Source organism: Anopheles funestus, chromosome 2RL (genome assembly GCF_943734845.2).
Source record: "Anopheles funestus chromosome 2RL, idAnoFuneDA-416_04, whole genome shotgun sequence".
Taxonomy (NCBI): domain Eukaryota; kingdom Metazoa; phylum Arthropoda; class Insecta; order Diptera; family Culicidae; genus Anopheles; species Anopheles funestus.
In genome coordinates, this window is record NC_064598.1 from 64,921,611 (window position 1) to 64,935,373 (window position 13,763).

Genomic DNA, 13,763 nt, shown 5'->3' on the forward strand with positions numbered 1-13,763 from the left:
AATTTAAGTTAATTTCAATTAGATCAAGAGATTGTAAGTGGACCATAATAAATTAGGTTAGCTGTTCAAAGTTAAATGGGTAACAATACAAAGCGCTAGGTGCTGTGTCCTAGCTAAAGGCTACGGAGCCTTATAAAAGGAAGGAACAACTGAAGAGACTAACTAAAGTGACCACTAAATAGTTTGACATCGCTATACGAACAACGCTATGGCTGGTGGGAAGACCGAAGATTTCAATAAACGATTGGATTTTAACGGCATTCGATTGGAGTCAGAAATTTATTTCAAATCCATAAATCACCCAGCTATTGAATCTGTTGTGAGTCCTTGACGGGTAGCAAACTTCAGATATTCATTAGCGTTCTCCGGTGTATTTAAGCATTGCTGTTATATGTTTGGTCCATCCCACTTTTCTCCCCAAGGTTCGGTCAGTTCGGCTTGTCCAACGACCAATCTTGTTCCCACCTTTCTCCCCAAGGTTCGGTCAGTTCGGCTTGTCCAACGACCAATCTTGTTTCCTTTTTCGCTTCTTCCTAAGGTTCAGTCAGTTCGGCTTGTCCAACGGCCAGCTTTACCCCCGTCCTTCCCATTCCTGTGTCCCGGAGTAGGCCGTACTCTACAGATAGCAAAAAGCAAATACAACTGTAACTTTGTTGCTGTACGTTGCAGCTTTTGACTTCATTCTTCAACTCAAATTAAGTATTTTTTTACTACTCGCTACCGGTTTTAATACTACATTGTTTCTTTTAAAAAAGGTTAATGACTCATTCAGCTTAGATGATACAGCATGTATTGATAATCTATTTATAAAACAAAACTGCTTGGTAAACCGATGTCCGGGAGCAATATTAATCATTAATGCGTAGGATACAACGTCACAAAAGCTGTAAGATAATTAATCAATTTATCAAAAAAAGGCACTATTCTACCAACTGTAAACTAATTTCTAGCCCAACACGAAACCAATTTCTTTACACACACACACACACACCAATTCATTACGACCCTGTTTAACAAGAATTTGAAAGCGTTTGTTTTTTTTTACATACATCATCCCTGTATGTATGGGGAATCGATCAATGGATTAAATGAATTTCATTTCATGCTTCAAAATGGAAAAAAAATAAAGCAAACAGAACCCTTCCGTGCGTAACATAAACACGATGGGACGGAAAAACCACCGAAACCAACACGTGGTATCCTCCGTTCCATTCGGTTAGAACCTCCATTCTCGCCGTCCTTCGCCGAATGTATAGTTCGAACAATTAACCGCACAGGACCGCGACAGGATGTAACGACGATGGGGTGCTCCATCAGTTGACAAACCCTGCGGTGCGATGCGTAGGTATCGATTCTCCATCGACCCCGGAAACTCGCCACAGTAAAGTGTCGTGCGAGTGAAGACAAAAACAAAAGTTAGGGCAGCTTAATTAATCCGTTCTAATCAGTCAGCAAATCAATCAACGCCGTTGTCACGCAGAGAAGAAAATTAATACAGTGTTAGCAGCATTGGTCAGCTCACTGTACCACTGGACATGGGTATGACGTGAATCGATCGAATGTGGGATCGATGGATTCGCCAGTATTGGTACCATCGTCTTCTTTCGAATGGGAAACAGTTCGTTCAGTGCTCCGTTCCCCAAAAAGGGACGGATCAAAGCAAAACACGCTTTGGTGGTCCCTTGTTCAACGAACACTTTCTATTTCAGTTTTGAAAAAACAGATCTGTAACGGAGAAAGTTAAGCAGATGTATCAAAAATAACAACTCTTAAGCGAATACCCCAAAAAACCCCTTCGCTTCAATGCTTGTTTATAGTACGCATGAAATGTTATACAACGAAAGTAAAATAAATGCCGTACACTAGCGGATCTACTCTTGGTTTAAGTATATTTGCTAAAGACTTGTGCTTATAAAGAACACAACGAAAAAAAAATACGAACAGTTCCGAAGGTCTATCCGAGGTTGGACGCCTTTTTAAATACACTCGTGCGCGTGCATGTGTGCCTTTGAGTGTAAGGAAAAAAGGTCAATCTGCGGCCTAGTTCCAGGATGGAAAAAAGAGACGATGACATGATCAAGTTTTGCCTGCGTTTGATGGGAAGGCGATTGTGGACCGTTCTACAGCGGACCGATTGCGCAATCGGCAATCTACTCTCGTTTAAAGTGTTTCCGTTGAATTTCTTCAGAAAGATGGACGGAAGAACAAAAGAAGGAAATAAATTTCAAAGAAGAAAAAAACAAGAAAAAAACCGAATGGTGGTGGAAAAGTTGTATACATAAAACAACCAGTAGCAATCGGGTTGATGTGCCGTTCCCGCAAGCTACTCAATCAACCTCAGCTCATCTACCCGATAAGATTGTCGGGTTAGGCTAGGACTGGGATAGAACTTGCACAGCTGTCTGCAGCAGGACACGCCGATTGGTACGACGACAAACAAGCGAACCGGTTCGGTAAACATCCAGTTCTAATTAAATCCGATCCCGGTCTCCGTCACCGGATCACCGGCCACCTTCATGCACCTTCATGGTCGGAAGTGATGCGGTGATTAACGCTCTCATCGAACCCGTGCCCGTGCGATGTTTGGATTGCGATTTTCCTTGAAAACCAAGGAACGACGTTTCCGGTCGCTGGCCACCAAACGCCATCGCACCATCTGCTCCACCGTCACCCACCGTTGTTGATCACCGTGAGTGTGAAGTGATTGGGGCGGAACGATTTATAATGACTATATCTTAATTTTCACCAAAAAGCTGTTCCGCCTCATCGAGAAGCAAGCGGAAAGGAAAGTGGGCTTCGGATGAATTCCCCATACCCCACCCAAAAACACTATTTACTGCTCCGGGGAAAGCTCTTAATGTGAAGCTGATTTGTGATAGCTTTAAATTTTAACAGCTTCAGCGACAGTTTGGTTTTGGGCCTTTTTAATGTGACTTTTCTTGTGCGACGGACAATATAATTATTGTCGGTTGTAAATCGTAAAAATGGCTTTTACGCCAATTCCGATCCAGTTGAAATATTGCAAATTAATTCATTCTCTTTCACCGTGACACCTCTGGCAAAATGGAGCAGCCAAAAAAAAAAAAACAAAACATTTTTCTAACCGGTTCGAAATGGTAAACAGTTCCATCCGGGAATTGCTTTACAAACAGTGCGTAAGTTGTTTATTTGTGCACAAATTTCCAAACCACCACCTTCTTGGAAAGCTCATAATTAATTGACATTTTTAAACTGCCCTTTTGCTAAAAAAAAAAAACAAACAAACAAGAACGCGTTGTCGCTTGTGCGAACGTTTAAACATGCACGTGTTTTGTGTGCAAAATGAAAATGAGGCATCATCTGGTACGTACAAAATACTGCTTTTTTCCAACTGGCCGTGGTTTGGGCCGGTAAAGTGTCCCTGCCAGAGACAGTCACGTTGTGGGTTGGTTGTGTTTTTCGATGAACATGCAGTTTTCATTGTTCTTGTTTTATTGTTATGTACAGCAAACGTCTGGTCTGAAACCTTAATTTACCGTGCAGCTCTGTTTTGGCATATTTTTTCTCTTTTGTTCAAAACCACGTTTTAATCGTTATTTTAAAATAAATAAAAGATTGCAGGTGTATGCATTGTTAGACTCATTATACAATACCTGCGTGTACCACAGTCGCTCTTCATGGAATGTTGACAAAGTATGAGAGTTTTTAGTATTCGAATACCCCAAGAACTAGGGACCTCTGGTATATCTAAACCACGAGATCGACCTTTCAAATTAATGTCTATTGAGCAAATAGGACAAGTTATCTCCACAATTTGGATAAAACTTTTATGATTCATTGTTTTTTTTTATTGGACAAAGTTTAAAACGCTGAAAGATGACATGGGGTATCTGATGATTTCTGAGTAAGATACATCATCACGTATCCGTTAGCACGACACGACACGGACGAGTTGATGTGCCGACATTAAAGGTCTTTGTAAGGAATTATTTCTTGTAAATATTGAACAAAAAAGCTCCCCTCATTTCGACATTGACAGAACAAAGACTCTGGTGTGGAGTCACCCCTAATCAAGGCTATTAACACTAACGTAATAAAGTGAAATTTAGTTTGTCTTTGTCGAGGGACAAACGTCTCGCAAAAACACTGTTGCTAGTCGGGAGAAAATATTTTCTTTGATCTCAATATTTGTGAAAGGTAATAATTTCTCCAATTGAGTCATCTTCCAATGCAGTGTCTAGCATGAACAGTGTATCCACAGATATGTATATTGTCAACAAAGCAAGACAAGCTGGGCTTTCAAGGTTTTATATTGTTGTAACTTCCCTTATATTTAGTTGAAAGTACATATTATATCAAATTAAACCAGACTCTACTCTGATGCTAACACTGCACTTACAACATGGTAAGCGATCAAGGTTAATTAATAATTTTAATATATACCTATCTTCTTCTTGGCTTAACGACCTTACAGGTCACGCCGGCCATTTCTGGCTTACTAGACTTATTTTACCACGTAGCCGGATAGTCGGTCCTTGCTACGGGGGGACGGTCCGGATGGGATTTGAACCCGGTCCGGCCGTGTGGACTGGCGCCGTTTATCACATGCACCACAGAGCCGTCCCTATATATACCTATATAGAATATATACCTATAAATAACCTGACTTTAATGCACTTAGTAGTAGTAGTATATTTATTTTTGTTTGAACTTATTTTCTATTTCTAACATTGATTTTGTTTTGTAATGCACTAAAAAAAACAAAAATATTTCGCCCTTTATCTTATCTTGACAGGCATGAGCAACCTGGGGCCCGCGGGTCGCATGCGGCCCTCGAGGTGCTTTTATGTGGCCCGCGAAACTAGTTTCAAGCAAAGATTCAAGCAAATATTTTTAAAAATATTTGCATACAGATATTGTTTTCGAACTAAATTAACATGATATTTTCTGAACATTTTGCGTAATATTAGGATAGATCTTGAATTCAAGACTTGAGCACGTGTTCCCTCAAACAAATGTTGCTGAAATATTAATTATTAATTAATGTTAATTATATGAAAAATAAATACCTTAAGAAGAAGTTTTAAACTACATTGTAAGACAATTTGTGCATAATGTAAAATACATTTTGTCAACAATATATAATTTTAACGAAATTATTTTCGAAAAATTTACAATTATATTAAACAAAAATTACCTTACTTTAAAAACCAACTCAGATCGTCCTACAACATTCAATAATAAGAAAAAAAGCTACAACCAGCATTGTGGCCCGCCAACACCTTTTGATTTCCAATGTGGCCCGAAGCTCTAAAAGTTTGCTCATCCCTGCTATAAGACATAAGTAGATTAATGATTTATCGCACAAATGTACTACGTGATCTTTGTGTCTTAGTAGATAGTAACATGGCTTTCACAAAACATTTTGAAGACATCGCTAGCAGAGACGTCACTACTTTAGCTTTAGTATTCCAGATTATGAACGAACTTAGTGTTCTCCTGTGTAAAAAAAGGCTTTATACAACATCCTAGAAAGATCTCGCGATGTAAGCTTACGCTATGCTAAAATAATTGTTAGCTCACGTTACTGCAAAATCATCCATCATTCGTCGATAACTAAATGGTATACATTTCAAACCATTTCATCGCACTGCAAATCAATGGCAGTTGATTGGTCTGACATTTGTGTCTGAGGAACATATAACATCATGCATGCGGCTTGTAAAGCCTGTTGTCGGAAAAGTGCAAAACCCAAACCAGTACTGATCAATAGTGTTCCGTAATAATAGAGCAATAGCGGGAGATAATTAAATCATCATCGCATCAAAATGTAATGCCGCCGCAGCCCGACAAATCGGCCGACGAAATGTTAATAAATCATAACGATCTCACCTTTACAGCTTGCACACACTTGCCGTGACCACACTAGGCATTTAAAACACCAGGCAGTATAAAATGATTGATGTGCTGCCATACGGTCAGCTTTGATCGATTTGTTTATGTGCATACCTGCTGCACGGAATGCACCGTTTTTGCACCGGATACTGTCCACTCCGGTCGAACCGTTGGCGGATGTAGGCAGGCGGAACAGCCACAACCAGTGCTGACAATCGGAAGATGGAATAGTTTCCACTAAGCTTAGGTACGGCTTGCTACAAACACTAGCAGCTCACTTTCGTGCCAGTTTCACACTCACTACGAAACTTAACCGAACGAGCAGTACACTACTTGTATTCATTTCCTGTTTAATCTGCCACTACGAACTGTGGAAATTAATCAACAAGTTTCACCACGCTAGAAACTTTGCTACGCTTCACATCCACTCGCTGGAGAATTTCTCCTACCTCGCATACAAGTACACACAGTGGCCAAAACAGGGCATCAAAAGACGAATTGTGAAATTCATTCGCACACTCGCCACCTACTTGGAGCGTAACTTTCTGCACGGAATTTGAAACAATTTCACTAACAAGCTGAAACCATAGGATCCACCAGCACCTATCACCAACAAACAACGGATCCCAGATCCTTCAACACAGAGATGCCACACGATGCATCTGGCCAAGCAAAAACCAGCAGCAAGATGGTTTCAAACAGCACACACCAGCTTCGATGCAAAACGGTTCGTCCCGGCTGGTTGGGCCGGATAGCTTCGGTACATAAATTTTCACCAACTTTAACATACACCTCCCACCCATCCACCCACTCGGAACACTGACGGGTGTTGGGTGTTTGGCGCGCAAATGCAGCACAAATGCAACTGGGAACGGGTTGCTGTACCACCGGGCTTGGGGATGTCTCGGGGTTTTGTTAGATTGGTTTTGCAGCGTGCCCACTGGGTGTCTCCGTCGTAGAACTTTCGTGAACTGGGCTTTTTTTTCTGCCCTCAAGCAAACCACTAGTGGCCAAAGCGCTCAAACGCTTCTTCCTTCGAGAAGTTCATTATGTTGCATTTAATTATCCACTCTCTATTTTCCACTTTCTTCAATAAATTTTCCCCATTTCGATGGTGGCGTGAGTGGTTCGCGGTTGCACTTTACGTTGTACACCAATTTGACCTACTCCCGGAACGGGAAACACCACTTTACCAATGTGGCCTTGGAGGTGGACACGTGCACACACAAACACACACCCATACACAAACGCACACACACACACGCAATATGCACAGAAAGAAACCGTTGGTACGATGTACTAAAAATGCACTTCAATACGATGTGGAATGCGTTTTATTTTGCCGCTTTTCTGCATTAAATGTTGCAAAATATTTCGTGTTTCACAATGCACAATGCACGCTGCAGATGAGAAGATTGCTCCAGCAGCCGTTGGGCTTAACGATATTCAAATTTAACACGACCACGCTGCTTCACAAAATGCACAAATCCGTTAAAAGCTACTTTTGGTTTTGTTTTTTCGCTTCTGATAATTTTAATTCGTTTGTCTGTTAATTCGTACACATTTATGCACAAAGTACGAACCGTGCTTGAGTGTCCCCGAAGGACAAGAAGGTGCAGTAGCGCAGAAGTGTACTTTTTATTTCAATTTTATATTTCCCTGTTATCACTGAACTTCGATACGACTTTAACGGTCACGCACCAAAGCACTGGCACCGTGACACGCACCAAAACGGTTCGGTTAGGTTGCTGCCGATGCGATTGTTTGTTTATCGGAGACTGGACGGCTCGGCAAAATCGTGCCTTCATTCAGCAACGAGGATCATCATTACGCCGCGGGCTCGGATTCGGATCGGAAGCCGAATATACTCGCGGTACCGCACCTTGGCTGGTGACGGTGGTCCGGGTGGTGATGCCCTTTGCCCACAAAAATGCTTCGGGACGTCTCGGGAGAGCCGTACAGGATAATGTATGGGCCAGGGAGAGCGTTGTACCACCGGGAGAGATTGTGCCGGGAGGATGTTGCGCCCCCGAGAGCGCAGACACGGCTTCCGAACAGTTTGCTGAATGACGATGATGCTGTTGGGTTTGATGATGATGATGATGATGATGAAACCGAACTGATTCACGATTTTGATCTCAAGCTTGCGCGCAGCATCTCCCACGCGGGTTGCATTTCGCTCACGCAATCGTTTGCTATTTTTCTCACTCGACCATATAGTGGCAAGGTAGTAGTTGTTGGGGTTTTTTTCTATGTATTTCCTTTTACTCATCACCAAGGAACCGCTCTCGTACGCATCCGGTTCGGAACGAAACTCACCCTCCAAAACCGCACCCCCCCCCCCCCCCTCTTGGCCCACGCTCCACCCAAATGATTCCATTGAACGCGATGTGTGCATTCAGGGATACAGGCGCCAGCAGGCCGCTTACTCTCCCATAGTAAGGGCGCTCTTGTTCGGTTGGCTACCAACGCAGACACATGCACGATCTCTTGCTCTTGCTATCCATTTCCCTTCTTTGCCCTTTTAAAATACGGCCATATCTGTGTGTGTGTGAGTGCGTGATATGAGCTCCGGAACGGAATGATAACACTCGTAAAGTGTTGAAATAGCACTGTTATCCATTATCAGTGGAACGTTTCCCACCGGCACACGCGGTACAACGGGTCTCCATCGGATGATCCCTTTTGGGTTCCGGTAGCCCTAACCGAGCCCTTACTGTTTGTGTGTGTGTCTGGTCTTGGAGGGGGCAGTACGTGCGCATTGCTTTAAGCATGCATGTTCCCGTATCCCGAGTCTAGTCACTAGTGCAACATGAGAATTACATGTTTTGCGGTCGTTCTACGTCATCATCACCCGTAGTCATTAGTGGTCGTTATCCTTATCGGTGGCTCTGTGATCTGGCGGTAAAGTTATCCAACAGACGAACTGCCAAGTGGGCTGAGTATGAGATTAAAGGTGTAAACCGTTGCATGGGATGTCGTTTCATGCAGAAGGTTGCGATCAAATCTCTACATGGTTGTGTTTAATATATCATCGTTATAGTAGTAAATCATCATAGTATTTTTAAGAAATTAAACTGAACAACACAAGAAATTCTTTACATTTTTTATCAAAAATATTCGCAGCATTTAATACACTTCCTGTGTGTAATAAATATGGATTGTTGTCTATTGCGATTACTCACGGTGGAGATCCGTTAACTTTCAAACATGGCCCTACGGGCTGAGGCCATCATTTCACCTCATTTGGAACTCATCCTTGGTAGATGCTAAAAAAGTTGTTACTTCTTGGATTCGTACCAGTACCATTCAAATGACATGACTAGCACATCTTGCCAGAACTTGGGGACCCGTCAATTGTACGACCAGGCTTATCATCTCTTTGGAGTAGAATGTAGTATGAAAAGCATTTGAACCATCTTTTTATTAAAACCTTCTAGTATTAGCATTTGATACTAAAAAATTAATGCACCGACATCAATACGTGTCCCACAAAAATAATGATATATAAAGAGAAGTAAATGCTTACAAGGCCAAAGTTGGGTGCGAACCTAATGTAATTTTTTGTTTGCAATTTGGACGCAAGAGAACATTAAGCTTGTTTGTTAATTTAATTCTTAAATTCAACCAACCGTATGCGGCCCCCTTGAAGCCTTTTTTTGTACACATTTAATAGTTAATAGGATGCACAATTAACACAATAGGAGAAGGAGAATGAACCACGAGCTAGCTGAGCTGTTTGGCGGTGTCGATATCCTGACGATTGTCAATGCCGGAAGGATATGATGGCTGGGGTACGTGATGATGATACCGGACTCACCGGACCCACCATGAAGGAGACGTAGAGGAGCACAGCGACCTCGCTGCCTGGATCAGGTGGAGTCGATCCTGTCGGAGTTCGGATGCTGCCGTGGATGGAGGACTGAATAGAGGTTCCAAAACCAGTACAAGCATAAACAAGCAGTCCTGTGACGAAAAGTCTTTGCGCGATACAATTGAACTCCTTCAGTGACTCCAGGTCAAGTTACGCCAGGTCAAGTAACCGTGTGAATGCGTTAATCCACCACACCACGGATGCGTATTCCACAACAGACCGAACAGTATAGTATCTTAACGGCGACCAGGTCTGATTGCCCATAGCCCTTAGACAATGCGCTCTAACTGGGCATGGAAACTCAACTTATCGTCATAAAGCACTCCTATATATCTAAAACAATTTTGACTGTTAAGGACAGGGAGTTTAGAAGATTTCATTTTCTAGAGAACGAAACGACAATGTATTTCTTTAGGCGTAACTTCAAACTATTCGTGCAGCACTAGGTGCAAGTCCTAATGTGTATTACCCGCAGGTCCGAGAGGAGCAGATTAGAGATTAGAATAACAACTTTTTTTATTTAAAGCATTATTTTAGTGAAAAGAAACTTATTTCAACAAATTAGCATTAAGATACATCAATTTAAAAATTTTGCTAAATTTCTCAAAAAAAGGAGAATTTCAAATATATAGATTTTTTTTATTCTCTTATTTAAAGCATTATTAGAGTGAAAAAAAACTTATTTCAAAAATTTGAATTAAAATACTTGAACGTTATAACCACAACCGACAAAAGAAAAAAGTAAAGTAATTCAATATTGTAAGACATGCATATTGAACTCTACAAGCGCCAAAAATTTAGCCTCGGGTGCTACCGTGGCCCCTTAGTTTGCGTAGTAGATGATCCACCTCTGAGTAGGATAATAAATATCCTAAAAGTAGCCCGTTTCAGGTCCTTCAGACTATCCCGCTTGTTCGCTTATGCAGGTTTGATAGTTAGCCAAAGCGAACAGTATATTCCTTGGACTAGTTTGGATATTGTACACATGTATTCCGTTTCAACTGATGTGTATCTAAAGTTTCGTTTCAACTCATTCGCACATTTTCGTTTCAACTCACGTATTTACTCTTTTTGGAACTCGACTTACCACGGCGCCATACTTGCACTCATGAGTGAGTACGTGAAAAAAGAATCACGAAAACTCCTCGTGGTGAGTGAACGAAACTCGCTCACTACAACGTTTCAACTCACTACCTCACTCTTACTCACTTTGCACAACTCTAGAGAAGATGACTACCTGCAGGTGACTTAAATGACTAAGAGAGGCGGATCAATATTTCTCCCTTGTGGCACTCCTAAAGCAGCATTGACGCGGCAGGCCCTGTTGAAGGCTCTTTCGCGCCGATCATGATGCTTCAGATGCTTTTTTGTGTCAAAGAAATTCTTCAAAACGAGGTAAAGTTCTGCTAGCTCATGCCTTCATAGGATGCTGGTTCCGGAATCATTATGCCTCGGTAATCTCTACTCCAAGCTATTAAAGTAGTTATTCAATCTTTTTGCTAAGTATCTCCTACGTAAAAAAAAGTGATCTATGTTCTCAGAGTTTCTCAGTGTCTGGGTTTTCTAGGAGATGATCCTCAAATTTCCAACTTTGTCTCAAGCACGAGTTGCAAAGAATAAATTACAGGAGAGGCGATACAGGACAGGAGATACTTATTCCGTGCTTAATACACTTCTTTCATTTGAGAACAAATTTCTATGTTTGTTTCGTCTTTAACATGTATTTATCATTTTATACAGCAAGAACTTAAGTTGATGATTATTAAATTTATAAAACAACACTATATCTTTCTTCTTTGAAGCGATATATAACCCGTTATTTGATAATAATAATCGTCCTGAGGTAATGAATGAGTTTACTGCCATATTGGATGCCCTCGGCCATCAATGTTGTGGACATGCGTCACGACTGGTCCGCTGAGACACCATTCGTACCATACCTTGTGCGATGCAACACAGCGCCAGAAATGAACCGTTATCTCATCGCCCTTCTTCAACTGTACCGGCTCAGTCAGCGGTATAAACATCGAGAACCAGGATATCAAACCCTTCGTATGCGTAAACGGATGAATGCTAAGCGTGATATCCTTATACAGCACCGTGTCAAAGTACCCGGTAAAACCGTTCATCACGCAATCGAGCGAAGCACGGAACCGAAGTGTCTGATATCGGTTGTTATCGATCGGATCACTGTCCCTGTTTGGGTGGACAAAATGAAACAGTTCCTGCGGATCGTCTATGTGGAACGCGTTCTTCTGATATGCCACGTACACTTGCTCCATGTGGCGCGAAGAGATCACTCGATCTTTGCTATGCATATTACGGTCAAGCGTGCGCACCTGGTTGTAAACCTTCGAGGCAAAGCACGGATTGATGTAGGAGGTAGATTTGCTCGGTATGCTAATCCCATTATCCTTCAGATGTTTCTGTGCGCCGTCGAGACATTCCGGCGAAAGCTCGTTGTCACCGAACGAGCCAAGCAGCTCGGACACTAGTATGTCCGCTTTTTCCGGAGGATTAAACTCACGCATATCGGTAGAAATCAGCTCGACCTTTCCATCCAGCCATAGTTCATTGATGTGCGCCGTCAGCGTAACAATAGCATTTGGATTCTTCTCTATTACGTACACCTTAACCTTGCAGTTCGTTGTCTTAGCAGCATTTAGGGCGGCACGTACGAGTGGGCCGCGGCCTCCTCCAACAACCATAATGATCGTTGTCTTCGTTTCACGTTCCTCCTCCGGTACACGATCAAGCAGCGCCTGTTCGATGGCATTTTGGTAGAAAATATACTTTACAGGATCATTCTCGAACACCTCGTACGTCACACCATCCAGATTATCATACAGCGGTTGGAGAGGGTTTTGAAGATAATCCTCATAGCCTTGGGCCGGATCCCTGATATAGTTATGCTGTATAGTGTACCTGATGTAGTCGACGTAGTGCGCGATATGGCCATCGGCCGGATTAGCCTTCAATATGAAATGGCAGCCGAACGTTCGATAGAACAGATTCACAAGCGATTGATGGGCTTTCGAGAGTACCGGATAGTTTTTGGCATTGGTCAGAAAAATGCTAGCCGGCAGTACGATGACATCAATCGGTTCACCCAACCAACGGTATATCTCATCCTGTTTAGGCACGTCCGCCGTCAGTTCTAGCGCTACCTTTAGAACCGCATTACCATCCGAATGTGTGCGGAAGTTATTCCACCAGTGCCAAGGGTTTTCTACCTCCTGTTCCTCCTCGTCGACATCTCGCCGCCAGCTATTCTGTGTAAGCTTTGGGTTGGAAAGTGGAACTTCTATCAGCAGCGTGCCCCTTGTTATGGTACAACCAACCGTTCGTGCAAAATTGGTACAGTTGGCTTTCGTGAGCCTTGTGTATAGATACCCAGTTTGTACCAAATGTTCGGCGAACGACATTTCCTGCCGTATGGTACGTTCCGCTTGCTTCCGAATATGGTCGATCGGTGAGTCCAGATCCAAATTATCGCCGATCCGACAAATCACCTTATGGGCCCATTGTGAAGAAGAAAGTAGCAGATCCGAACGCGTAAATTGCACGTGGTGCGAGCGTACCGGTTCGCGCACGAATTCCCGGTTGAAGTTCCAGTGCACGATGGGTACGGTAACGGAGCTACAGTTTGCCTTGGATGCGTTTTCAATCTCCTTCGCCAGATCACAGGCCGCGTTGAGGTATAGCGATACGGAGGGAATCACTTTATGTTCCGTTGCCATTGTAGAAATTCTTGTAGAGAATTCTAAAGATTATGTAGCAAAGTTTTATTGTCGACAATTTTACTGCAAACAGCCGGCTTTTGATTATTTTTCACGTGTGAAACATGATTGTCAGTACAGAATGACAGTTTTGTTTTGGTTGCACAGTGGAATATTACGAAATGGTCATTGTTGAAAAACATAAACAATCACAAAATCGACGCATTTCAGCACAGCGAAGAGCGCAAAAATACGTAAAAATATTTTGTAATAAATCAAAACTGAAAGTACGTTTT

General features: G+C 42.3%; 2 protein-coding genes across 3 annotated transcripts in view; both read right to left on the reverse strand.

Moving 5' to 3' along the window:
- The window catches only part of LOC125760843 (cyclic nucleotide-gated cation channel subunit A), a 97,958-nt gene extending 90,206 nt beyond the window's left edge, over positions 1–7,752 (reverse strand). Inside the window, exon 1 of one of the 2 annotated variants that reach the window (XM_049421370.1) lies at positions 5,989–7,752. The gene's annotated coding sequence lies outside the window, so the exon portion shown is untranslated. The remainder of the gene's footprint in view (positions 1–5,988) is intronic. The other variant, XM_049421371.1, reaches the window with a different exon arrangement.
- A 3,691-nt stretch (positions 7,753–11,443) lies between these two features.
- LOC125760848 (protein arginine N-methyltransferase 5) lies at positions 11,444–13,696 on the reverse strand. The gene has a single exon (XM_049421380.1). It carries the CDS (start codon positions 13,486–13,488, stop codon positions 11,605–11,607), a length of 1,884 nt encoding a protein of 627 aa, XP_049277337.1. The 5' UTR covers positions 13,489–13,696; the 3' UTR covers positions 11,444–11,604.
- Positions 13,697–13,763: the final 67 nt, after the last annotated feature.